The sequence below is a fragment of the Caloenas nicobarica genome, chromosome 11 (genome assembly GCF_036013445.1).
Source record: "Caloenas nicobarica isolate bCalNic1 chromosome 11, bCalNic1.hap1, whole genome shotgun sequence".
Lineage (NCBI taxonomy): Eukaryota > Metazoa > Chordata > Aves > Columbiformes > Columbidae > Caloenas > Caloenas nicobarica.
The window spans coordinates 18,271,121-18,293,710 of record NC_088255.1 but is presented as its reverse complement, the minus strand read 5'-3'; the positions used below and the strand labels follow the sequence as shown (position 1 = coordinate 18,293,710).

Sequence of the window (22,590 nt, the reverse complement as noted above, 5' to 3'; positions counted from 1 at the left end):
CGCCGGGGCGGGGCTGCGGGCGGTGTCTGTGATTCGCGGCGGCAGATTCACCACCGTCGGCGCGGCGCGGCCCGAGCCCCACCGGCTTCCCCAGGGTCTCTCCGCTCCCAGCCGCTGCCTCTCGCCGCCTCTCTCCCCTTCCACCGTTGTTCCGCGCCCGCTGCCGCCGCCCGGCTCGGCCGTGCCGAAAGTGCGGTTGCTAAGGGCGGCGCGGCGCTTTACCCAGCGGCCGCCCCGCGCAAGGCGCCGCCGCAGTCTCCATTGTTGCGGCCCGGCCCGGGCCCGCCGCCGCCGCCGCCGCCGCCGCTGCTGCTGCCGCAGCCCATGGAGCCGCCGCCCGCGCCCGCCCGCTGAACACGGCCCTGGGGCCGGTGAGCGCGGCCGGAGGGAGGGAAGGAGGGAGAGAAGGGGAGGGCGGGCCGCCGGAGCCCGGGGAGGGGGCGGCGGGGCGGGGGGCTCGGCCTCGGCCTGGCCTCGCCTCAGCCCCCTCGGCCGCCCCCTCAGCCCCGCTCGGGCGGGCGACGCCATGGGCGTAGACTTCGACGTGAAGACTTTCTGCCACAACCTGCGGGCCACCAAACCCCCCTACGAGTGCCCGGTGGGCACCTGCCGCAAGATCTACAAGAGCTACAGCGGGATCGAGTACCACCTCTACCACTATGACCACGACAACCCCCCCCCGCCCCAGCACACCCCCCTGCGCAAGCACAAGAAGAAGGGGCGCCAGGCCCGCGCCGCCAACAAGCAGTCGCCCAACCCGTCCGAGACCTCCCAGTCACCGGGCCGGGAGGTGATGACCTACGCCCAGGCCCAGCGCATGGTGGAGGTGGATCTGCACGGCCGCGTCCATCGCATCAGCATCTTCGATAACCTCGACGTGGTATCCGAGGATGAGGAAGTGCCCGAGGAGGTGCCGGAGAATGGGAGCAATAAAGAGAACACGGAGACCCAGAGCGTCCCACCCAAGTCCGGCAAGCACAAGAACAAGGAGAAGCGCAAGGACTCCAACCACCATCACCACAACGCCTCGGCCGGCACCACCCCTAAGCTCCCCGAGGTGGTGTACCGGGAGCTGGAGCAGGACACCCCCGACGCGCCACCTCGCCCCACCTCTTACTACAGGTAATTGTCTGTGGCCGGGGCGCGAGGAGGCTCCCAGGCAGCTCTAGCTTGTTCCCTGGGTCTGGAGGCAGAATTGGCCCTGCTCTGTGCAGGCAGCTTGTCCATGGCTTGCGGAAGTGGGCTCTGTCTGCCTCACCCGAGTCCCATGGAGCTAGCCATGCCATGGCTCTGGACACTCTATCTGGCGTCACTCCCCGGTTTTGTGGGGGTCTGCACGCCTGCAGAGCACTCAGTCACAGTTTAGGTCATTGCCAGCAGTTGGATTGCTGTGTTTTTTTCCTTGCTGCGGTGGCGGGTACAGTTATAACAAAAAATGAATGCGTCCTCCTGCTTTCTCCACCACTCTTCAGAGATGTGCTGGGACAGCTGTAGAGCCCCCCAGCACCAAGGTTTACCCCTAAGATATGTTTTCTTGCAGACTTAATGTATCTTTGTTGTCCTACGGTTTTCTCATGTGTAGTTTGGCGAGTGCAGTGGCCCAAAGTAGTGCCTCAAGCAGGCAGTTAATACGGAACCGAAGTCAGGCTTTTGCAGCCACCCTTGCCATCCTAGTGGCTATGCACCCTGAGAAAGTGGCACTGTGTTCCAGGGACAGGATAACGACATTTGCTGCCAGAATGTTAGAAAGTAAACCTCCCCCTGAGGGTTCCAGCTCTTTGCTCTCTAAATAATACCCCTTATCCACAACTGGGAGTGAAAGAGAAGAGGGCGCAGCTGCCCTTGCCGGAATTAACGAAACATGGTGCCTCCATGCCTGGTTGTTATCATGTCTTGGGCAGAGGCCACCGTCTCCAGAGCATCTGGCACCTGCTTGGTGACTCGTGCAGGCTCCCATCCTGTGCTAATGAGTCCCCAGGGCCCATACCTTGCCCGTTAGATGAGCACTATTTTGTGTCATGCCCAGTGCGCTCTTGTGCCACTGCGCTGCTCAGGGTGCGGCAGCACCTCCCGCTTCTGCACGTTCCTGCCTTGTCCCTGTTTTTTTATTTTGACTTATGGCTTGGCGGTAATGTTTAAACATTCCCTCAGCCACGGCCCGTGGGAGTTGGAGTTCAGCAGCTCCGAGACCCCGCTGGCTGTCCCCTCACCCTCCTGTACCGTCCTTCCAGGTACATCGAGAAGTCGGCAGAGGAGCTGGATGAGGAGGTGGAGTACGACATGGACGAGGAAGATTACATCTGGCTGGACATCATGAATGAGCGGCGGAAGGACGAAGGCGTGAGCCCCATTCCTCAGGAGATCTTTGAGTACCTGATGGACCGGCTGGAGAAGGAATCCTACTTTGAGAGCCACAACAAGGGGGATCCAAACGCCTTGGTGGATGAGGACGCTGTCTGTTGCATCTGCAACGACGGGGAGTGCCAGAACAGCAACGTCATCCTCTTCTGCGACATGTGCAACCTGGCTGTGCATCAGGAGTGCTACGGGGTGCCCTACATCCCGGAGGGACAGTGGCTCTGCAGACGGTGCCTGCAGTCACCCTCACGAGCTGTGGACTGTGCCCTCTGCCCCAACAAGGGAGGGGCCTTCAAGCAGACGGACGATGGGCGCTGGGCACACGTGGTCTGTGCCCTCTGGATCCCGGAGGTGTGCTTTGCCAACACTGTCTTCTTGGAGCCCATCGACAGCATCGAGCACATCCCGCCCGCGCGCTGGAAGCTGACCTGTTACATTTGCAAGCAGCGCGGCTCCGGGGCTTGCATCCAGTGTCACAAAGCCAACTGCTACACCGCCTTCCATGTCACCTGTGCCCAGCAGGCCGGGCTGTACATGAAGATGGAGCCCGTCCGGGAGACGGGGGCCAATGGTACCTCCTTCAGCGTGCGCAAAACCGCCTACTGCGACATCCACACGCCACCAGGCTCTGTGCGCAGGCTTCCCGCCCTCTCCCACAGCGAGGGGGAAGAGGAGGACGAGGAGGAGGAGGAGGAAGGGAAGGGCTGGAGCTCTGAGAAAGTGAAAAAAGCAAAGGCCAAGTCTAGGATCAAGATGAAGAAGGCGCGGAAGATCCTGGCAGAGAAACGAGCCGCGGCACCCGTGGTTTCTGTGCCCTGCATCCCCCCGCACAGGTACAACCCATCGCTCTCCCTTGGTTGTAGAGAAACTTGTCCCCTTCTTTGTGCCTCATGTCCTGTTTTCCAAGAGGGCGTTATGTTCTTCCTCTCCTTAGCTTTTCACACACGTACTTTTCACTTTATTCTTGCAAGGGGCTGTTGGTGGTTTCCTCTGAGAGTCCTGCTGAGAGGCAGAGCGATGCTCTGCCCTACAAAGGTGTCTGGGCCCTCAGCGGGGCAGGAAATCACTGCCGTTAGTTTAACAGCAGAGAATGAACTTGGCCAGATGCGTCAGGAAGCAGCTGGGGGTTCCCAGCGCTCCTTTCCTGTCGCACTGACCTCAGGCGCCGCAGTAAATGGAGGAGGGAAGAGGGGGCTGCTTTCCTTTCTGACCAGGTTTGTTTTCTCCCAGGGCCATGCTGGGGGAAAGACGGACGGTCCTGCTGGGAGGTGTGGGAGTGATTCAGGGCTGGGAAATGGGCTAACTCACGGCTGTTTGGGCTCTGGAGTGGAGATGTCTCGTATCTGGCTCCCCGGGGGATCCCTATGCCTGCCGAGCACAGCTCATCCATCCCAGCGGCTGCTTGCCCCTCCCTGGGCTTCCTCAGCCTTTTGTGCAGCTGGTCATGAAACAAGAGCACCTAAGAGCCTTGCCAGAATTTGTCAGATGGGTTTATAACTCTGAGTGTCCTTGGCAGCGTGCAAAAGCACGTAGAAGCATCTTAGGGTGGTTTTGTATCTTGCCATCGCTCTGCAGGAGGCGTTGCGTGGTCGAAGTGCAGGTTGGGCACAGAAAGTTTGCTTTTGTGGTTGTGAACCCCCACCCCTGCGCTGCCGAGCTAGTCTTCTCCCTGCAGTGGGACGTACCGGGGCTGTAACCCCGTGGAGCCCCAGCACTATGCCTGCCAGTGTGCTGAGCTGTGACACTGCAGGGACATGGGACTGCTGCTTCCCCGCAGCCCCGCGAGGCTCCTGCACGGTCAGAGGGGAGCACGCAGGAGCCACTGGTTTTGCTCTCCGGGCAGCATTCTGGTGACTTGTATAGGCAGGTCCCTGCTCCGTGGCTGCTGGCTTTTTGCCACGGTCTGTACATGTCCTAGTCGTGTGTTTTTGCTCACTTAGGGCTCGCTCTGTAGCTGTAGCCTCATTTCTCGTGTGTGGACGCGTCGGCAGGCAATTTGTAGGCTCTTGCTGCTATCGTTGTGCTTGCAGCAAAACCCACACTGAGCTAGAAGCTGTTAACCTCTCCCCAGGCCTTCCTGTTGGGATTAATTATTCTTTAAGGGTTGTTGCCAGAATGCCAAATGTCTTCCTGTGGGAGCTGCGCTTGGCCAGCGATGCCACACGAGGTGTCTCTCCTCAGCCTCTGCAGCTGAGGCTGGTGCAGGTTGGGTCACCTCCTGCAAAGAGCTGTCCCTGTGGGATGTGGAGCGTTTTTCCCTGCAGCTCCCCACTCACAGGACATCTCTGGCCTTGGCTGGACGAGGCTGTCCCAGCCCCTCCAGACTTTCTGCTGTTGCAGAGTAGGAAAATTCCTTCTCTGGTGTTTTGGGCTATTTAGGGTAGTCCTTCGTTAGCTGGGGTAGGAGCTCTGTTGCGCTCCTGCTTCCTATCCCCTCATCACGCTTTGCCAGGTTTGGTTGAGTTATGGGCTCCCTGAGGCTCGGATTTCTCTGGTAACACTTGTCCAGGGCCTTTGTCACTGGGGGTGGCCCTCAGCTGGGTAAATCACGGTTTTGGGATAGCAGCGTCGTAACGCTCACGGTCTTGTGGACTGTGGAAGCTGTTAAAGGTCCAGCTGCTGATGTGGCTGTGTTGCACCCCGGCCTGGCACAGCCTACCCCAAAACTTGGCAGGAGATGGAAAGGAAAAGTCTGGTTTGGAGAGGCAAGGCTGGATGTTTCCTGGCATCCTCCATCGTGGTTGTCTCAAGGGTGCTTCTGCCCCACATGAGTTGGTGTTACGGAAATTCCTGCTGTGGGAGAGCTGCTCAGCTGCTCCCAGGTGGCCTCGGTGCCCCCCAGGCAGGGCTTCCCCCACAGCGGCCAGGCTTGCTGTGCTGATGGGCTCTGTGGTTCCTCTCCCTTCCTCAGGCTCAGTAAGATTACAAACCGTTTAACCATCCAGAGGAAAAGCCAGTTCATGCAGCGGCTGCACAGCTACTGGACTCTGAAGAGACAGTCCCGCAATGGTGTCCCTCTGCTCCGCCGCCTTCAGACACACTTGCAGTCACAAAGAAACTGCGACCAGGTAAGGGCTGCTTGGTGAGGGGCTGCGCGTGTGCTTCCTGCGCCCGCGGAGCTGTGTGCTCAGAGCCTTTGCTGCATGTGGTGCCTGCAGGTGCAGAAGTGGGGCCAGGGGATGAGGGAAGGGCAGCCCCAGCTGCTTTTGCTGCTTCACCTTCTCCTCTGCTCTCAGCATTCAGAGATTTGCCAGGCGGTGATGCCGCTGGCAGCCTGCCCTGGGGAGGGAATCCTGCCCTCTCACGCTGCCACGCAGAAGTTAGCTCCTTCCTCGTGCCCACATTTAGCGGGTGGCAATGGCAAATCTGTCCAAAATGGCTCTAGCCTGAGGCTGCTGTGTCAGTGGGTGTTGAGAGAGATGGCCGGAGATCTCCAGAAACAGCTTGGAAGGAAACAAGGCCTCCCTTCCAGTTTCTGAAACAGCTCCAGGAGCACTCCCTGGGAGTGCTGCTTCCAGCCCACTGTCTGCCTCAGCGCTTAGTCAGTGCTTCACAGATGTGAAGTCCCTGGTGCCAGAGAGGAAGATTTTTCTTCTGGCTCCACGTCTGAGCTCTAAATCTTTCTTTCTGAGCCCTTTGAAGACATTGACCAAGCTGGGGTTTCTCCTGCTGTTGCCCCGTCTCATTTTTATTTGCTGGAGAAGAGTCGAGGCTGCTTCTGCTCACCTTTGGCTATGGCAGAAAAAAGTTGGCATTTTTTTATGCTCCAGAAGTGAAAGCAACTAGAGCCGTGTTCCGTTTTTGCCCTGTTGCCCTTTGCCGGAGCTGAGTAGCAGCACAGACCTCGGTGTTGTTGATCTGTGCTCTTGGGTAGCCTCAGGTAGTTGGTTGTGTTAGGCAGAGTGTTTTTGGAGGACATCTGCCTCCCGGCATCCCGAGGGCTTGTGCCAAGGAGCAGATATTCAGCTCTGGCCAGAGGTCTGACTGTTTCTGAGTCACCTGCCTCGGTTACAACAAGGGAACCGGGACCTTCGCTGAACCAGTGGGTCAGGCATGCCAGTTCCCTGTGCCAGGGAAGACCTGTGGCACGCGGTCAGGAAGGTGGAGACAGGAACACGTCTCCTGTCAGCTCATGGTCTCTGATGTTCCTGCAGAGAGACACTGAGGATAAGAACTGGGCCCTGAAGGAGCAGCTGAAGTCATGGCAGCGCCTCCGCCATGACCTAGAGCGCGCGCGCTTGCTGGTGGAGCTGATACGCAAGCGGGAGAAGCTCAAGAGAGAGACGGTAACGGTTGTTTGCTCCTCCTTGGGGAGCTGGTGGGGTGGGCATGAGTGTGGCCTTGTTAGAGCTGGTGCTGGGGTCCCCTCGGCCATGCTGTCCCCTACCTGGTGGCTCTGAGCAACGGTGGCTGCTCTGCAAGGCTGAGGTGGGACGCGCAGGTGCTGGAGCTGGTGTTGCACCTCTGCAGTCCCTGTCCCTGGCTCAAGCAGAGCTGTTGCTGTCCCGCAGGGCTGTGCCACTGCTCCCTGGGGACTGTCCCCACCACCTGGCTCCTGGGCTGGGGGCTTAGCCCCGCTTTGTCCCTCTGTTTCAGATCAAAGTGCAGCAGGTGGCACTGGAAATGCAGCTGACCCCCTTCCTCATCCTCCTCCGCAAGACACTCGAGCAGCTGCAGGAGAAAGACACGGGCAACATCTTCAGCGAGCCAGTCCCTCTGTCTGAGGTAACAGAAATCTGCGAAGTAAGAACCCCCTCCCCCAGATTTCTGCTTTACTCAAACTCGTCCCTTGCCCGTGCCAAGGGCTGTCCAGGGCACCCTCTGGTCCGGAATCTCCCCTGGGCAGCCTGGTACAGGCTGGTGCATCCCGGCACCTCTCACCCAAGAGGGGTGTGTGGTGATGCCCCTCCCAGGCGAGCTGAGTGTGGAACAGCTGAGCTGGTGCTGACTGGGAGCGCTCGGCTCCTCCTCTGCGCCTGGTGCTGGTGACTCCCCAGTGTCTGTGGGCGGCTGGGGATCAGCCCTTGGCAGGTGGCACGTTCTTCCCTGTCCTCTCCTGAAAGCCCCTGTGTGGTGACAAACTGAACACAGCACAGAAACGGGTTTGACCCCCAGACTGTCATGGCTGGGGGCGAGGGAAATGATTCCTGCGACTGTCATTGAGTCCTTGTCTGGGGAGAGGGAGAGAGACCATGCTGGCTTTGCGCGGCTCTGGCAGCAGGTCGGCATGAAGGTGTCTCAGCAGAGTTGGGCCAGAAGGCTGCGTGGTCCCACCTGCCACCCGACGGTTCTGTTTTACCTGTCTGCACTCGCCCTTGTCTCTGGGGACTGTGTTTGCGGCTTCCTCCCCTGGGGAATGCCCTGTAGCATACTGGATCCCAGGAGGAGAGAATGGGACACTGGCATGTGCGTTGGAGCCATAAAAATGCTTCCGAGCGTGTCTCTGCTCTAATGGGCTGAACGCAGCACATGGGCTCCCCAGTCTGGAGACATTCCTCAAGCTGCAAAAGCAGTTGGCAGTCCCCAGTGTGCGTTTGGGCAAAACGCAGGGAGCGATACCCTATTCCTCTAACAATTTTTCTCGGAGCAGGTAACACTAACTGACGGCTCCCGCGCTCTTAGCTCTGGCACTTTTCCTCACGCAGGTCCCAGACTACCTGGATCACATCAAGAAGCCGATGGATTTCCAGACGATGAAACAAAACCTGGAAGCCTATCGCTATCTGAATTTCGATGACTTTGAGGAGGATTTCAACCTGATTATCAACAACTGTTTGAAATACAATGCCAAAGACACAATCTTCTACCGGGCAGCCATCCGTCTGCGGGAGCAGGGAGGTGCCGTTCTCCGGCAGGCTCGCCGGCAGGCCGAGAAGATGGGCATTGACTTTGAGACAGGCATGCACTTCCCCCACTGTGTTACAGTGGAGGAGGCGCAGGTCCAAGACATTGAGGATGGTGGGTACTTGTCCCTCGTCCTGGGGTACGAGGGCGGCTCGGAAGTGATGCCTAGGCAGAGTCAGGGCACCCGGGCAGTGGGGAGTGCCGCCAGGAACAGCTTGTCTGGGAAGGATCCTTTTATGGTGCCCCTCGCCTTGCTCCAGCACAGGATGGGCTCAGTCGGGGGAATTTCCCCGCTCTGTAAGGTTTCAGGATCCCTTTGTCTCTTGTTCTTCCTGTTAGAATCATAGAATCATTTTGGTTGGAAGAGACCCTCAAGATCTTTGAGTTCAAACGTTAAACCAACCCTGGCACTACCCCATGTCCCTGCGAACCTCATCTCCGTGTCTGTTTAACCCCTCCAGGGATGGTGACTCCACCACTGCCCTGGGCAGCCTGTTCCAATGCCTGACAACCCTTTCCAGGAAGAAATTTTTCCCAATATCCAATCTAAAACTCTCCTGACACAACCCTATTTGTTTTTCCTTGCTGTCTCCTTGCCCCAGCCCATGGGAACCCTGGTATTCTCCAAGCTGCTGCTCAGCCTGCCTTCCCCAGCAATCCCAACTGGCTTGCTTCCCACAGGGCTCCTTCTCCAGGTCTTCTAGGGTAACTTCCTACATTCGCAGGTGTTTGGTACCGTGTCAGCTACTTCCCTCCTGCAGGAAACCTGGATTGCCCCGTGCCCTTTCACGTAGAGGAGCTCCAAAGAGTTCCCGATTTCTGTCATCCATCTGCTTCTCTTTGTTCCTCCAGAAGACGTGCGGCTGCTGCTCTCAGAGAATCAGAAGCACCTGCCCTTGGAGGAGCAGCTGAAGATCCTGCTGGAGCGGCTGGACGAGGTCAATGCTGGCAAACAGAGCATTGGACGGTCCCGCCGGGCCAAGATGATCAAGAAGGAGATCACGGTCCTGCGGCGGAAACTGGCTCACCCGCGGGACCTGGGCCGGGATGGGCTGGAGCGGCACAGCTCCTCTGCCAGAGGCGTCCTGCAGTCGCACAACCCCTGCGAGAAGGATCTGCAGACAGACAGCGCTGCGGAGGAGAGCAGCAGCCAGGAAACTGGCAAAGGTACCTCCAAAATACTGCCAGTTTTGGGGAGCAGTGGAGAACCTCCTCTGGAGAGGCTGGCTGGGAGGCTCCTGAGGCAGGAGGGCTGTGCGGGGGTCCCTTGTTTCCCATGGTGCCTCCTTGTGGGGGTGGGTGCAGAGTTACAATGTCTGCACCTCCCTGTGCTCCCTCCCAGCGTGCCCACCCGAGGATGGTGCCCCGTGGGCAGTTTGTAGTGAGCCGTGTCCACCAAGCTGGGAGGATCAGCAGCCGAAGGAGGCCGCCTTGGCACTGGGAAGAGCCGCAACCTCGTCTGCGTTTGGCTCTGGGGAGTGTTGGTGGGGTGAGCTCGCCTCCTGTGCGGCTGTGGAACTGGATGTCGTTCCAGAGACTGAGAGTCCCAGCTGTGCCATGTGGGGTGTGATGTGGATTGTATCCTTCTGCCACACTGCCCGCTCTCTCTCGGGGTGTTACGGAGCAGTCTCTGCTTGTGGACACAGGACGAGTTGCACTGACAGCCGAGCCCCAGGCGCTCTCCCGGGGCTGGGAGCCGAACATGGGGCAGCCGGCAGCTCCTTGGGCTCCTGGATGGAGATGCTGAGCTGGGCTGCGTGGGGAGTGCAGCCAGAGCTCCGGGCAGAGCTGCCAGCTGTCACTGGGGGATTGTCACCTCTGCAGCCCAGTCCTGTCCCACTAAGCACTGGGAAGAGTGGGCTCTTCTGCAAGCAGGCAATATTTTAGGGCCTTTGTCTTTCAAGGGTGCAGTGGAGCTTCTCAGCTGCTGCGTGTCATGGGAAATGTTTATTCCTGCTGCCTGCTCATGCCTTGTGTTTCTGTGAGGTTGCTGCCTGGGAAAAACGAGCATCTCTGGCTGGCAGGGTGTTCTTTAATGTTCCCATCTTGCTTTTGCTGTCAGCAGACCAGATAGTTTGACCCCACCAGCACAGACATGGCAAAGCTCGGAATGGAGGATCTTCTGAGGCAGATCCTGAGAAACCGAAGCTGTTCTTGGTGTTGCTGTTGTGTGGTCCCTGTCGGGTCCCGTGGGCTGCAGCCGATGCCTTCTCCTTTCCCTTCCAGGTCTGGGTCCCAATTCTTCTTCCACCCCAGCACACGAGGTTGGCAGGAGGACCTCGGTGCTCTTCTCCAAGAAGAACCCTAAAACTGCAGGCCCTCCAAAACGTCCAGGACGTCCCCCAAAGAATCGAGACAGCCAGATCACTCCCGGGCATGGGAACAGCCCCATTGGACCCCCCCAGCTCCCAATCATGGAGTCCTCCCAGCGGCAGCGGAAGCGAGGGCGAAGCCCACGCCCCAGCTCCAGCTCGGACAGCGACAGTGATAAATCCACTGAAGACGCTCCCATGGGTGGGTGTGGGGGCTCCCCCGGTGCAGCCAGGTGCATGGCGGGATCCCCACAGTTGTAACTCCTGGTGGGGTGTTTTTTGCAGATCTGCCAGCCAACGGTTTCAGCAGTGGGAACCAGCCAGTGAAGAAGAGCTTCCTGGTGTACCGCAATGACTGCAATCTGCCCCGGAGCAGCTCCGACTCGGAGTCCAGCAGCAGCAGCAGCAGCAGTGCTGCCTCGGACCGAACCAGGTACCGTGCCTGGCGCCAGTACCGCTGGTGCTGCCCAGCGTGGCTGTGGCTGGGTCTTGGTCTGGAGCCTGCATGGTGGTGCCCGTCTTGTTCACCCTCCTGCAGCCCAGCTGCTGTTAACCATAGAAAGCTGTGGGTTTTGTCCCTTTTTTTAATGTAAAAGCTAAAGGTGTGAGTGTGCAGCAAAGGGGCTGGCAGGGAGCACAAGCCGGGCACAGACTGAAACACAGGAGGTTCCCTCTAAACATGAGGAGAAACTTCTTTCCTTTGAAGTGCCAGAGCCCTGGAACAGACTGCCCAGAGTGGCTGTGGAGTCTCCTTTTCTGGAGACATGCAAAACCTGACTGGATGCGATCCTGTGTGATCTGCTCTGGTGAACCTGCTTTAGCAGGTGGGTTGGACTGGATAATCTCCAGAGGTCCCATCCAGCCCCAACCAGTCTGTGATTCTGTGATTCCCTCCTGGCACACGGCTGCTCTGGCCCTTCCAGCAGCCGACTCCAGCAGGTTCCTGCCTGCAGCGCTGATCGGTATCAGTGCGCGACTTCTGTGTTCTCCCGGGTGACAACGGGTGAGGGTCCGGCTGGTGCCCGGGCAGAAGCACCATCCCGCTGTTCTCTGCCGAGTCCTTCCCAGTGCCAAGGCCGGTGATCGGAGCCCACGAGCCCTGGTGTCCCACCAGGCTGGTCCTCTCAAAAGCGGTTTCTGGAAGCTCAGTGGCTCCTACCGCCAGCCCCACTCCTTCTCTCCACAGCACAACACCCTCCAAGCAAGGCCGAGGGAAACCCTCCTTCTCCCGAGTGAACTTCCCTGAGGACAGCAGCGAGGACACGTCAGGGACGGAGAATGAGTCCTACTCCGTGGGCACAGGGCGAGGCGTGGGGCACAGCAGTAAGTACCACAGCAGTAAGTACCATGGCCGTACCACCACGTGCCTGGTGGGTGCTGTCACCCAGGGAGGACGCAGCTGACCCCCCTGTCTCCTCTCCTCCGGCACAGTGGTGCGCAAGGGCCTGGGCCGCGGAGCAGGGTGGCTCTCGGAGGATGAGGATTCCTCCCTGGACGCCCTGGACCTGGTGTGGGCCAAGTGCCGGGGTTACCCCTCCTACCCGGCACTGGTGAGTACCGCTGGCTGTCAGGGCATCCAAAACCCACGTCCCCCCTCCCACAGAGCTGTGCTTGGGGTCTTTGTTCCCCACTCAGCCCTCCCCTGCTCTCCCGGCAGATCATCGACCCCAAGATGCCGCGGGAAGGCATGTTCCACCACGGCGTCCCCATCCCCGTGCCCCCCTTGGAGGTGCTGAAGCTGGGGGAGCAGATGACTCAGGAAGCCCGCGAGCACCTCTACCTTGTCCTGTTCTTCGACAACAAGCGCACTTGGTAAGGCCGGGGCGCACGGGGCGGGGTTGGTTTATGGGGTGTGTGGGGGTGTCTGGAGACGATTGTAACCCTCAAACGAGGTGGCCCCCTGCTCCCCGCAGGCAGTGGTTACCCCGGACGAAGCTGGTTCCTCTGGGGGTGAACCAAGACCTGGACAAGGAGAAGATGTTGGAGGGTCGCAAGTCCAACATCCGCAAGTCGGTGCAGATCGCGTACCACCGCGCCATGCAGCACCGCAGCAAGGTGCAGGGCGAGCAGAGCAGCGACTCCAGCGAGAGCGACTGAGCCCCCGCCACGGCCGCTCCCCGCGATCTCAGGGCAAACGGGGCTCGGGGACCCCCCCGTGCAGCTGGTCTGCACCCCCCGGGAACGGGCAGCGGGAGGATGGGGGGGCCGGTTCCCCCCCGGCTCCCCCGTTCCCGGTGCCCGCTCCCCCCGCCCGCGGCTCCCCGGGATGTTCTGCCCAGTCCCCGCCCCCCCGGCCGGCCCCCGCGCTCGGACGTTGTTTGTATTTATTTTGAAGGAAGAAAAAAAAAATCTATTGATTCTTAGAAAAATAAACCTCCGCTGCGGAGCCGCGGCCGCTGCGGGCGGGGGGCGGACACGTGTGGGCGCCGCCGGACCCGCGCTTCCGGGGTGGAGCGGGCCGCCGGCCGGAAGTTGGGCTAGAGCGTCGCCGGCGCGCCGCGGGAGCGGGTGTGCGCTCTGCTCGGAGGGGAACTCTATGGTGGGGGAGCGGCGGGGCCGCGGTGTGGGGCTTTGGGGGGCGGGGGGGCCAGGCTGGGGCCGTGGGGCAGGAGGGGCTGCCCCGCGGCAGCTCCGGGGGCGGAGGGGAGTTTTGGGGCTGGGGGGCAGGCGGTACCTGACCGCCCCGCCTCCGTGGGGCAGGGCGGGCACAGCCGGTCCCCGCCGCGCCCCCCATGAAGCTGCGGGACGTCCCGTCCGCCTGCCCGCGGCTCTGGCGGTCCCTGCCCGTCCCGTCGGCCGAGCTGCGCCTGGACCTGGTGCTGTCGTCGGGACAGACGTTCCGGTGAGACCCCCGGGGGTGTCCGCCCCGCCACGGCCGAGCCCGGCGCGGTCAGAGCCGGTCCCGACGCTCCGGTGTGCGGCAGGTGGTGGGAGAGCAGCCCCGGGGCCTGGACGGGGGTGCTGGGGGGGCGCGTCTGGACGCTGCGGCAGGAGCGGGACCGGCTCTGGTACACGGTGTACGAGGAGGAGGAGGAGGAGGATGGGGACGCGTGTCCCACCGGGGCGGCGGAGCCGGACGGTGCCGAGCCGGAGCGGATCCTGCGCGACTACTTCCAGCTGGACGTGGGGCTGCCAGCCCTGTACCGCGCCTGGGGGGCGGCCGACCCCCTCTTCCGAAAAGTGGCCAAGGACTTCCCAGGTGAGGTTGCCCCACGGGGAACGTCCGCGGCACCCGCCCGGCGTCCCCTCACCACGTCCCGCTGGCAGGGGTGCGGGTGCTGCGGCAGGACCCCGTGGAGTGCCTGCTCTCCTTCATCTGCACCTCCAACAACCACATCTCCCGCATCACTGCCATGATCGAGCGTCTCTGCTGCACCTTCGGCCGCCGCCTCTGCCACCTCGACGCCCGTCCCGTCCACGCCTTCCCGTCCCTCTCGGCGCTCGCAGGTCCGCCATCGTCCCGCCGTCACCGCCAGGGCCTCGTCTGCGCCCGCCCACGTGCCCCCACTGTCCCCCGCAGGTGCTGATGCCGAGGCCCGGCTGCGGGCGCTGGGCTTCGGGTACCGGGCCAAATTCGTCAGTGGGAGCGCGCGGGCCATTGCCGAGGGGCTCGGAGCCGAGGGGCTGTGCCGGCTGCGCGCCGTGCCCTACGCCGAGGCCAGGAGGGTGCTGTGCGCCCTGCCCGGCGTGGGCACCAAGGTGGGTGCTGGGATGGGGGGCATGAGGAGCACGGACGGTGGCGGGGGCTGACGGCGCTGCCCGGCCGCAGGTCGCCGACTGCGTGTGCCTGATGGCGCTGGACAAGGCGGAGGCCGTGCCGGTGGACACCCATGTCTGGCGCATCGCGCAGCAGCGCTACGGCGCAGTGCTGGGCGGCAGGAGCCTGACCCTCCGCGCCCACCAGGAGATTGGTGAGGGCCGGGCCCTGATGTGGGACCCCCCAGGATGGGGACGATGCCCCTCGTGCTGACCCTCTCTCTGCAGGCGATTTCTTCCGCGGGCTGTGGGGCCCCCGTGCTGGCTGGGCGCAGGCGGTGAGTACCCCCTCCTGGGCATCCCGGGGCTCAGCCTGTGCCCCCAGCCATGCCCACCCGCTGCCTCTCCCTACGCCAGGTCCTGTTCTGCGCCGACCTCCGCAAGGGCCAGGAGCCGGGCAGCCGGGGTCGCGCCAGGGGAGGCCGAGGCCGGGACAGCCGCGGGGACGGGCCCCCCTAGGTACACCCCAAGAGGGACAGAACCCCTGGGTCAGTGGCTGGGGGGAATCACTGGAACCGTTCCCAGCCTGGGATGTGCGGGGGTCCCTGCCCGCTGTGTGCCTAGGGGGAGCTGCTACCCTGGGCATTAGGGATGAGGAGGGTCAGGGCTGTCCCCCCCACCCACGGCAGGGCAGAGCCGAGCGGTGTTGGCCTGTTGTCTTTATTACAAGCAATAAAATAGAAACATCCATTTGGAAAATTCTCCTTGAACATGCTGGGGAGGGGGGTGGGCAGTGCTGGGGCAGGTGTGGGGTGGAGGGAGGGGTGTGGGAGGGGGCTCGGGACACCGCCCCGAGCTGGGGGAGTCCTGGGGGCTGCCCCTGCCCCGATGCAGAGCTCAGCTGCGAGCCTGCGGCGGGGGCAGCCCCACACACCCAGGGCGAGCAGGGCAGGGTGCCCCCAAACCGGCCCCCCTGGCTCCAGCACAGCAGGGCCCCCACCCCACGCTGTGCCCACAGGAGGGCTGGGACCCCCGGCCCCCCCAGGCTGTGGCCGTGTGGGGCTGTGCTCAGTCTGGGGCAAGTCGCTGAGCTCTGCTCCTGGGCAGGTGCCCACAGTCTGACCCTGCGGGGAGCAGAAGGGTGAGAGCCTGGCGGCAGCGCTGGGGGTGCAGGATGAGGACTGGGGGGTCAGAACTCACCGTTGCTGGTGCCCCCTCCCAGCCGCTCGCCGGGGCTGGTGGGAGTCGTCTGCCCGGGGCCCTCCTGGCTGGTTCCCAGCTGCAGCTTCCGCATGTGTCTCACCACCGCCGTGGCGTTGAAGGCTTGCTGCCGAACCCAGAGCGTTTGTCACTCGGCACAGGGTGCCCCCTGCGCCCCCCCGACACCCCCTGCACACCCCCCAACATCCCCTGCACCCCCCTGACACCCCTGTATCCTCCCGGCACCCTACGCTCACCTTCCACTTGCTCTTTGCAAAGTTTTTCTTGATCTGCTCACTCACAGACTGGTGGATGTTCTTGTCCAGGGCTGTGTCCCCAGCAATCCTGAGGTGAGAAGGGGGTCAGTGGGGCCCCCCCTGCCCCATGGCTGCTGTGGGTTGAACTGAGGGGGGGTGCAAATGGTGGCAGGTCCCCCCTTACCAGGGATGCTGCAGGGCTTGCTCACAAGTGAAGCGCTTGCCGGGGTCTTTCTCCATCAGGTGCTGGATGAAGTCCTTGGCTGGGACGGGGTGTGGAGAAGCCGTGAGCACCTGCACCCACCGCCCCAGCCCCGGCTATCGTGACACGGCACCGGTGTCCAAGCCCTGGTGGCCCCGGCTCACCTGAGTCCGAGATGTCGTCCCAGTAGGGCGAGTCAAACTCGTACTCGGCCCGCAGGATCTGCTCAAAGAGCTTGGCGTCGTTCTCGTCGTAGAAAGGGGGGTAACCGCAGAGCCTGGGGGATGGCAGAGATGGGGACGCTCACCTCGGGTGACACCAGGGGGCTGGTCCCCTGCGGAGGGGAGGGGGGTAGGCGGGGGGGTACGTACAGGATGTAGGCGATGACCCCAATGGACCAGCAATCCACTGCCTTGCTGTAGGGCTTCTGTGCCAGCACCTCAGGAGCTGGGGGGGACAACAGGGGTGAGGAGGGACCCCCAACCCCAGGGGAGGACCCCAACCCTGCACCCAGGGCGGCAGCAGCCCACAGCAGGTGCTCACCCACGTAGCCGGGGGTGCCGCAGGCCGTGGACATGACGCTGCCGCAGCCCTCGATCTTGGACAGCCCGAAGTCGCTGATCATGATCTTGGAGTCCTCGTCCAGGCTGTAATAGAGCAGGTTCTCGGGCTGCGGGGACGGGGGGGTCAGGGAGGGGTGACGCCGGGGTCCCCTCCCACCCCCACGATGAGGGACTGTGTGTGTGCGTGTGTCCCCGGCCACCACTCACCTTCAGGTCACGGTGGACGATGCCCATGTCGTGCAGGTACTTGACGGCGTCGAGGATCTGCCGGATCAGGGCACTGGCATCCCGCTCGGTGTAGAAGCCCTTCTCCACGATGCGGTCGAAGAGCTCCCCCCCCGAGACCCTGCCGGGACGGGCAGTACCAGTCAGCATGGCCCCCCCGGACCCCCTCGGGCCCCCCTGGACCCTCGATGTCACTCACAGCTGCATGATGAGGTAGAGGTGGGTGCCGCTCTCGTAGATGTCATCCAAGGCCACAATATTCGGGTGCTTGATCCTGTGGCGGGGTGAGGCACAGGGGGGTGAGGGGGTTCCCAGCGCCCCCCACCCCAGCCCCCACCGGACAGGGAGCAGCCAGGCTCGGCCCCACGGGGCATCACGCGCTGCCGGCTATTTTGGGCGCTGCCGATAACACCCGGTGATGGGTGCTGGCAGCGGGGAGCCGTGCCGGTTGCTTGTGCAGGGTGGGGCGTGCAGAATGGGACCCCCCACCCTCGCGCCAGGCCAGTCCCTACTTGTGGAGCACGGCGATCTCGTTCTCGATGCTGGTCTCCTTCCCCTCCAGCGCCTTCTTGGCGATGCACTTGATGGCCACCAGCTTCCGCGTCGTCTTCTCCTCCGCCAGGACCACCTCGGAGAAGGCCCCCCTGGGGAGGGTGAGGGGTGAGGGGGGCAGAGGGTGCCGCTGGCCGGGGCTGCTGCCGCCGTGCCGTCATCGCCATGGCAACGGGCAGAAAGTCCAGCTATTTATAGGAGAAAAGCGAGCAGGAGCCGCCCGTGGGGACAGCCGGATGTGGCCGAGGAGGGGGTGCCCGGCACCCCAGCATGGCTGCACCATCCCCTTGTGGGGCAGGATAACCCCACGGTGCTGTCGGCAGCCGGGGCACAGCCAGGTGAGGATGAGCCCCCCCGTGTGAGTTTTGGCAACACCCAAGGTTAGCGGGGCCACCCTGTCTGACTCCGTGGGTGCCCCAGAGGCCACCCAAAGGCCAAGGCAGGAGCTGTCGCTGGTGCCCAGGTGGGGCAGGTGGTGGGCAGCATGCGCTCGCCCTAAGCCTTGCTGTAATTAACCCGCTAATCCAGCCTAAGAGCCTTACGGTGCTTGGGGCACCGGCAGGCACCCCTCTGCCAGCCGGGGGACCACCGGTGGGCACCCTTGGGTGGGCTGGTGGCACAGGGGACCGGTGACACCGGCAGGAGGTGGCAGGCAGCACCGCAAACCCCACCGCGGCACAGTCCCTCGTCTGCCAGCCCAGCGCTGGTCCCCGCCTTGGGCCAATATTTGAGCTGGTGCGGTTCCACGCAGCGGGTTTGGCAAAGCCGGGGTCAGGTGGCGGGGGGGTGGGAGGGGGAGCGGCCGGATCTGCACCGCGAGTGGGTTGTCACGGGTGTCCCCCTGCCCGTGCGACTCACGTGCCCAAGACCTCTCGGAAGTCATAGATGCGCTGAATGTCCTCGGTCCTCTTCTTCCAGCTGGGCCCATCCTGCCCCAGCGGCATGGTGCCCCGTGGGGAGGGTGGGCGGGCGGAGTTGGGTGCGGGGGGGGGGGGGGGTGTCACCCACTCCCACCTGCGACACGAGTGGGGAACAAGGTGTCAGGGTTGGGGCGGGGAGGGCTGGAACGTGGCCGTGGGGCTGACAGGGTGCCAAGGGGATGTGGTTGATGGTTGTCATCATGAGGATTCCCCTCCCACCCCACGGGAGTTTTGGCGTGGGGGGGGGTGGGGGGGTGGGGGGGGACAAACGTTGGGCCCCTCCCGTTGCCCGCCCGCCCCGCGCCCGCCGTACGGCGGGCGCGGGGCGGGCGGGCAACGGGAGGGACCCACGCGTGGGTGCGTGGGGCTCTCGGGTGGGCACGCCGCCCCCGCCCCGCCCCGCCCTTACCGACGGAGCAGCGGAGCGGCGGCGACTCCTCCCGGCGCGGCGGCGCCGCCGGACAGCGCTGACGTTACGGGGAGGGGCGTGGCCACGCCCCACCGGGACCAATGGGGAGGGCGGTGGGCGGGGCTTGGCGCGGAGTTGGCGCGGGGCGGGGGAGGCGGGAAAAACACGCGTGGCCGCGCAGTGTGGGGCGACAAGTGGCTCTGTGAGCGGGTTCCTTGAGAGCGCATCTGGAATGTTGTGTCCAGTTCTGGGCCCCTCAGTTCAGGAAGGACAGGGAAATGCTGGAGAGAGTCCAGTGTGGAGCAGCGAAGATGATGGGAGTGGACAATCTCCCTTGTTTGTAAAGGCTGAGGGAGCTGGGTCTCTTTAGCTTGGAGGAGACTGAGGGGTGACCTCATTAATGGTTATCAATATGTAAAGGGTGAGTGTCATGAGGAGGGAGCCAGGCTCTTGTCGGTGACAACCAATGAAACGACAAGGGGCAAATAGGTACAAACTGGAACACAGGAGGTTCCATTTAAATTTGAGAAGAAACTTCTTCGCAGTTAGGGTGACTGAGCCTGGAATAGGCTGCCCAGGGAGGTTGTGGAGTCTCATTCTCTGCAGACATTCAAACCCGCCTGGACACCTTCCTGTGTAACCTCATCTGGGTGTTCCTGCTCTGGCAGGGGGATTGGACTGGATGATCTTTCGAGGTCCCTTCCAATCCCTCACATTCTGTGATTCTGTGACACGCATGGGTCCCTTGGGGACACACAGGGGACACACGTGGGGCACCCTCACAGTGGGCTGCAGGACGGCGCCAGCCCTCCCCGCCCAAGGAATCACCCAGCTCCCCCCCACCCCAGACTGAGCCCAGCACCAACAGGATCCCCCCACACACCCACCCATGCCACGGTGTCCCCAAGGCCACCACATCACCACCTGCACCGGACTGCCTTTATTGACCACACACGTGGCAGCAGAAACCACCGGTACATGGAGAGTCGGGCCACCCCACCTGTGCTGTGCCCCCCTCCGCCCTTCTTCCCCTCCCCACACCCCCAGCCCACCCGCGGGGGCTGGGATTCCCACCTGGGGCCGTGGGGAAGGACAAGGGACCGTGGGAGCCGCACCGGAGCAGCCACCACATCCAGCCCCTGCAGTGGTGGCCTAATGTCACCCTCCCAAAATAACAGGGGGCATGTGGGAGCGGAAGCCGCTGGCTGGGGGAGGCTTGTCCCAGGAGGGACCCCCACAGCCCCGCAGGGTCCCCGGCCTGGCTTGGTGACAGCTCCCTGCAGACAGGGAACAGCGAGGGGACAGCAGCTGAGACCCGTCACCCAGGTAGGGAGGCTGAGCAGGCCCAGTGCGTGGGGGGGCTGCACCGCTCACCCCCACGCAGGCAGGGCACAGGCAGAGTGCAGGCATGCCAGTACCTTGCAGGTGACAGTGGCACAGCCACCACCCCCAGCTGCCAGGGTCCGTTGTGTGTGTGGGACTGCAGCCCTGCTACCCATCCAGCAGCTTGAGGATGCTCTCCCGCTCCTTCAGGGTCTTCCAGGCCTGGTCCTTCTCCTTCTTGGTGGGCGTGCGCTTCTTCTGCCGGGCAGCCATGATCTTGCGGAAGGCGTCCATCACCTCGTTGTCGGCCATGCGGACGCGCTGCCGCAGCTCCTGCCGGTGCAGCTCCTCCTTGGCCAGCCTGGGGTGGACCACAGGGGTGTCAGTCCCTGTCGGGCAGCCCCCCACCCGCACCCGTCCCTGTCTGTGCTCACCGCAGCAGCTCGTGCTTCTTGGCGCGGTTGTGCGCGCTGAGGGCCTTCAGCTCTGCCTGCCTCTTGCGCAGCTCGGCCAGCACCTCATCCTCTGAGTCCTCAGCTGGCCGGTCCTCTGACTCCAGCAGCCCTTGGGCCACCAGCTCCTCCTTGATCCGTCCCTCCAGGGACTTGGTGTGGGGGACACTGCCAGGGCGGAGAGCGGCTGCTGCCCACCACATGCCCTTTTCTCCCTGCGACTCACTGGGGCAGGGAAGCCACCGGCACATTCGGTGTCCCAGTGGGCAGCACCGGGCTCTGGGGTCCACCTCAGCTGCTCACCTGAAGGGCTTGTTCTGGCTGCGGGGAGACGTGCCAGCACCGTCGGCGCCCGAGTCCTTGCCAGCGATTTCGGGGATGGGGGAGTCCTCAACAGGGGAGATGATGTTCTCCTAGTGACCAGAGTGAGAGGGTAGGTCACAGCACTGGGCCATGGTGGCACAGCCCCACGGCATGGCCGCACAGCACAGACCCATGGAGCTGCCTCACCTCCACGAGCGCCTGCAGCAGACGCTGCGTCAGAGGCCCAAAGGGACACCCGTCCTCTGGCTGCTCGTGCTGAGCCTCTGACTTTTTCAGCAGGGCATCGACATCTGGGAGGAAGCGAAAAGGGGAAAAAAAACAACCCCAAACACGCAGAGGTGAGCAGTGGAGCAGCGCGACCTCTACCCTGGGTGTGCGGGGTGAGGGGCGGGGGCTCACAGCCCCCTAGGGCCTTTAGTGTAAAAGGGGCAGAGGCGGGTGGGGACAGAGGCACCTTTGGTGTCCAGTTCGGTCAGCGGCCCCAGGACACCTTTCTTTTTGTCAGCAGCAGCTGCCGCCCGGGCTCCGTCCTTCTGCTCCTCCAGCAGGTCCTCCTGGGCCCAGCGCTGGGAGTAATGCTTCCCCAGGGGCGGGATCTGCAGGAGCAGGGTTTGGCACAGCTCCCGGAGCCCCCCACCTCACCTTCCACCTCCCCCCAGCACTACAGCATCACCCCACAGCGGGAACGTTCGCTGTGAGGTGCAGGCAAGGACAGGGATAGAGGGCAGGGGCTGGGGTAGCGAGGCACGGGGTGGGCTCAGGAATTTTTCACCTTGTAATGCTCAGCCTCATCCTCTGGCGGCTTGAGCAGCTCCTCCAGGACTCGGACCTCCTCATTGGTGAGATCGGCACAGTACGGCTCCACCGATGCCCAGAACCTGTGAGGATGGAGTGGATGGACTGCAAGGGGGAGCTGCAGGGGACCCCACGGGAGCTGACACGTGTCCCTTGTCCCCCCAGAACAATTCTTCCCTTAGGCTGGAGCAGCCCTTGTGCCAAGTGCTGCAAGGAAGGAGATGGATGATCCCAACAGCCCCCAACACCCCCACACCTGTTCGGAGCATCGTTTTTGGGGATGCGTGGCACATCAATGGGATCATCTTGGAACTCGTATTCCTGGATCTTGGGCTGCAGGTTCTTGGACTTGGGCCGGCCAGGACCAGGCCCAGTCCCGTGGCCCCCTTTTCCCTCCAGCTTCTGCTTCTTGGGTTTCCCGTGTTTGACTGAGGCGCCCACATCGTGCTCCTTGCTCAGCTTCAGGAACCGCCGGTCACCCTTCTTGTCCTGCCAGTCCGTCAGGATCTGGAAAAGAGAGATGGCCCGTCGGGTCCCGCTGGGCAGGGACGGCCTGGGCGCAGGCAGGGAAGGAGCAGGACAGAAGAACCACCCTACAGCTACGGTCCCGGCACCTGCGTCTCGGCCTCCAGGACGCGGAGGCGGCGGCTGGCGGACGAGAGCAGCGTCTCCAGCTCCAGCTGCAGCGTGTCCAGCTCCTCGATGCCGATCCCGTCGTCCTCGGAGCGGGCCAGCACGGCCGTGTACCGGGGGCACACCTTCGCGTGGTCCACCGACTTGAAGTCGTGGAACTGCAGCGGGCAGTCCTTCAGCTCGCTCATGGTGGCGGGACCGGGCACCGGGGGGTCTGTGGGGAACCGAGGGGAGTACGGGGGGTTTGGGGGAACCGGGGGGATGCGGGGGAACTGGGGAAGCTGAGAGGAAAGGGAACGGAGCTGCGGGGAGTCGGGGGGCAGCGGGGCCCTGAGGGGAACCGGGGAGGGGGATCACCGAGGAGTGCAGGGGAACCGCGGGGGGATCACCGGGGAGCTGAGGGGAACAAGGCGGGGGGCGACACCGGGGCGCTGAGGGAAGCCGAGTGGCTCTGCACCGGGCCGCGGGAAGCCCGGGGGCCGCGGGCGGGACAGCGGGGGCCGCGGGCGGGGCCGCGGGGCCGGG

General features: G+C 63.2%; 4 protein-coding genes across 4 annotated transcripts; 2 read left to right on the top strand and 2 right to left on the bottom strand.

Moving 5' to 3' along the window:
* The first annotated feature begins 273 nt into the window (after window positions 1-273).
* Window positions 274-12,847, top strand: BRPF1 (bromodomain and PHD finger containing 1). Its single transcript, XM_065642959.1, has 13 exons — window positions 274-1,122; window positions 2,232-3,191; window positions 5,270-5,426; window positions 6,513-6,644; window positions 6,955-7,083; window positions 8,004-8,316; window positions 9,055-9,369; window positions 10,429-10,716; window positions 10,800-10,947; window positions 11,701-11,837; window positions 11,946-12,064; window positions 12,172-12,326; window positions 12,428-12,847. The coding sequence occupies exons 1-13, from the start codon at window positions 527-529 to the stop codon at window positions 12,609-12,611; spliced, it is 3,633 nt and encodes a 1,210-aa protein (XP_065499031.1). The 5' UTR covers window positions 274-526; the 3' UTR covers window positions 12,612-12,847.
* Window positions 12,848-12,981: 134 nt separating this feature from the next.
* Window positions 12,982-14,954, top strand: OGG1 (8-oxoguanine DNA glycosylase). Its single transcript, XM_065642905.1, has 8 exons — window positions 12,982-13,053; window positions 13,215-13,356; window positions 13,439-13,713; window positions 13,782-13,961; window positions 14,035-14,213; window positions 14,284-14,425; window positions 14,499-14,548; window positions 14,628-14,954. The coding sequence occupies exons 2-8, from the start codon at window positions 13,247-13,249 to the stop codon at window positions 14,727-14,729; spliced, it is 1,038 nt and encodes a 345-aa protein (XP_065498977.1). The 5' UTR covers window positions 12,982-13,053; window positions 13,215-13,246; the 3' UTR covers window positions 14,730-14,954.
* On the bottom strand, window positions 14,914-18,223 carry CAMK1 (calcium/calmodulin dependent protein kinase I). Its single transcript, XM_065642904.1, has 11 exons — window positions 18,068-18,223; window positions 17,170-17,301; window positions 16,857-16,931; window positions 16,640-16,778; window positions 16,413-16,539; window positions 16,241-16,316; window positions 16,034-16,146; window positions 15,852-15,930; window positions 15,668-15,755; window positions 15,411-15,537; window positions 14,914-15,334 (listed from the first exon to the last, which is right to left on the bottom strand). The coding sequence occupies exons 1-11, from the start codon at window positions 18,151-18,153 to the stop codon at window positions 15,279-15,281; spliced, it is 1,098 nt and encodes a 365-aa protein (XP_065498976.1). The 5' UTR covers window positions 18,154-18,223; the 3' UTR covers window positions 14,914-15,278.
* Window positions 18,224-19,541: 1,318 nt separating this feature from the next.
* Window positions 19,542-22,347, bottom strand: TADA3 (transcriptional adaptor 3). Its single transcript, XM_065642902.1, has 8 exons — window positions 22,047-22,347; window positions 21,689-21,939; window positions 21,410-21,515; window positions 21,092-21,233; window positions 20,824-20,927; window positions 20,617-20,726; window positions 20,296-20,481; window positions 19,542-20,222 (listed from the first exon to the last, which is right to left on the bottom strand). Exons 1-8 carry the CDS (start codon window positions 22,251-22,253, stop codon window positions 20,030-20,032), a joined length of 1,299 nt encoding a protein of 432 aa, XP_065498974.1. The 5' UTR covers window positions 22,254-22,347; the 3' UTR covers window positions 19,542-20,029.
* Window positions 22,348-22,590: the final 243 nt, after the last annotated feature.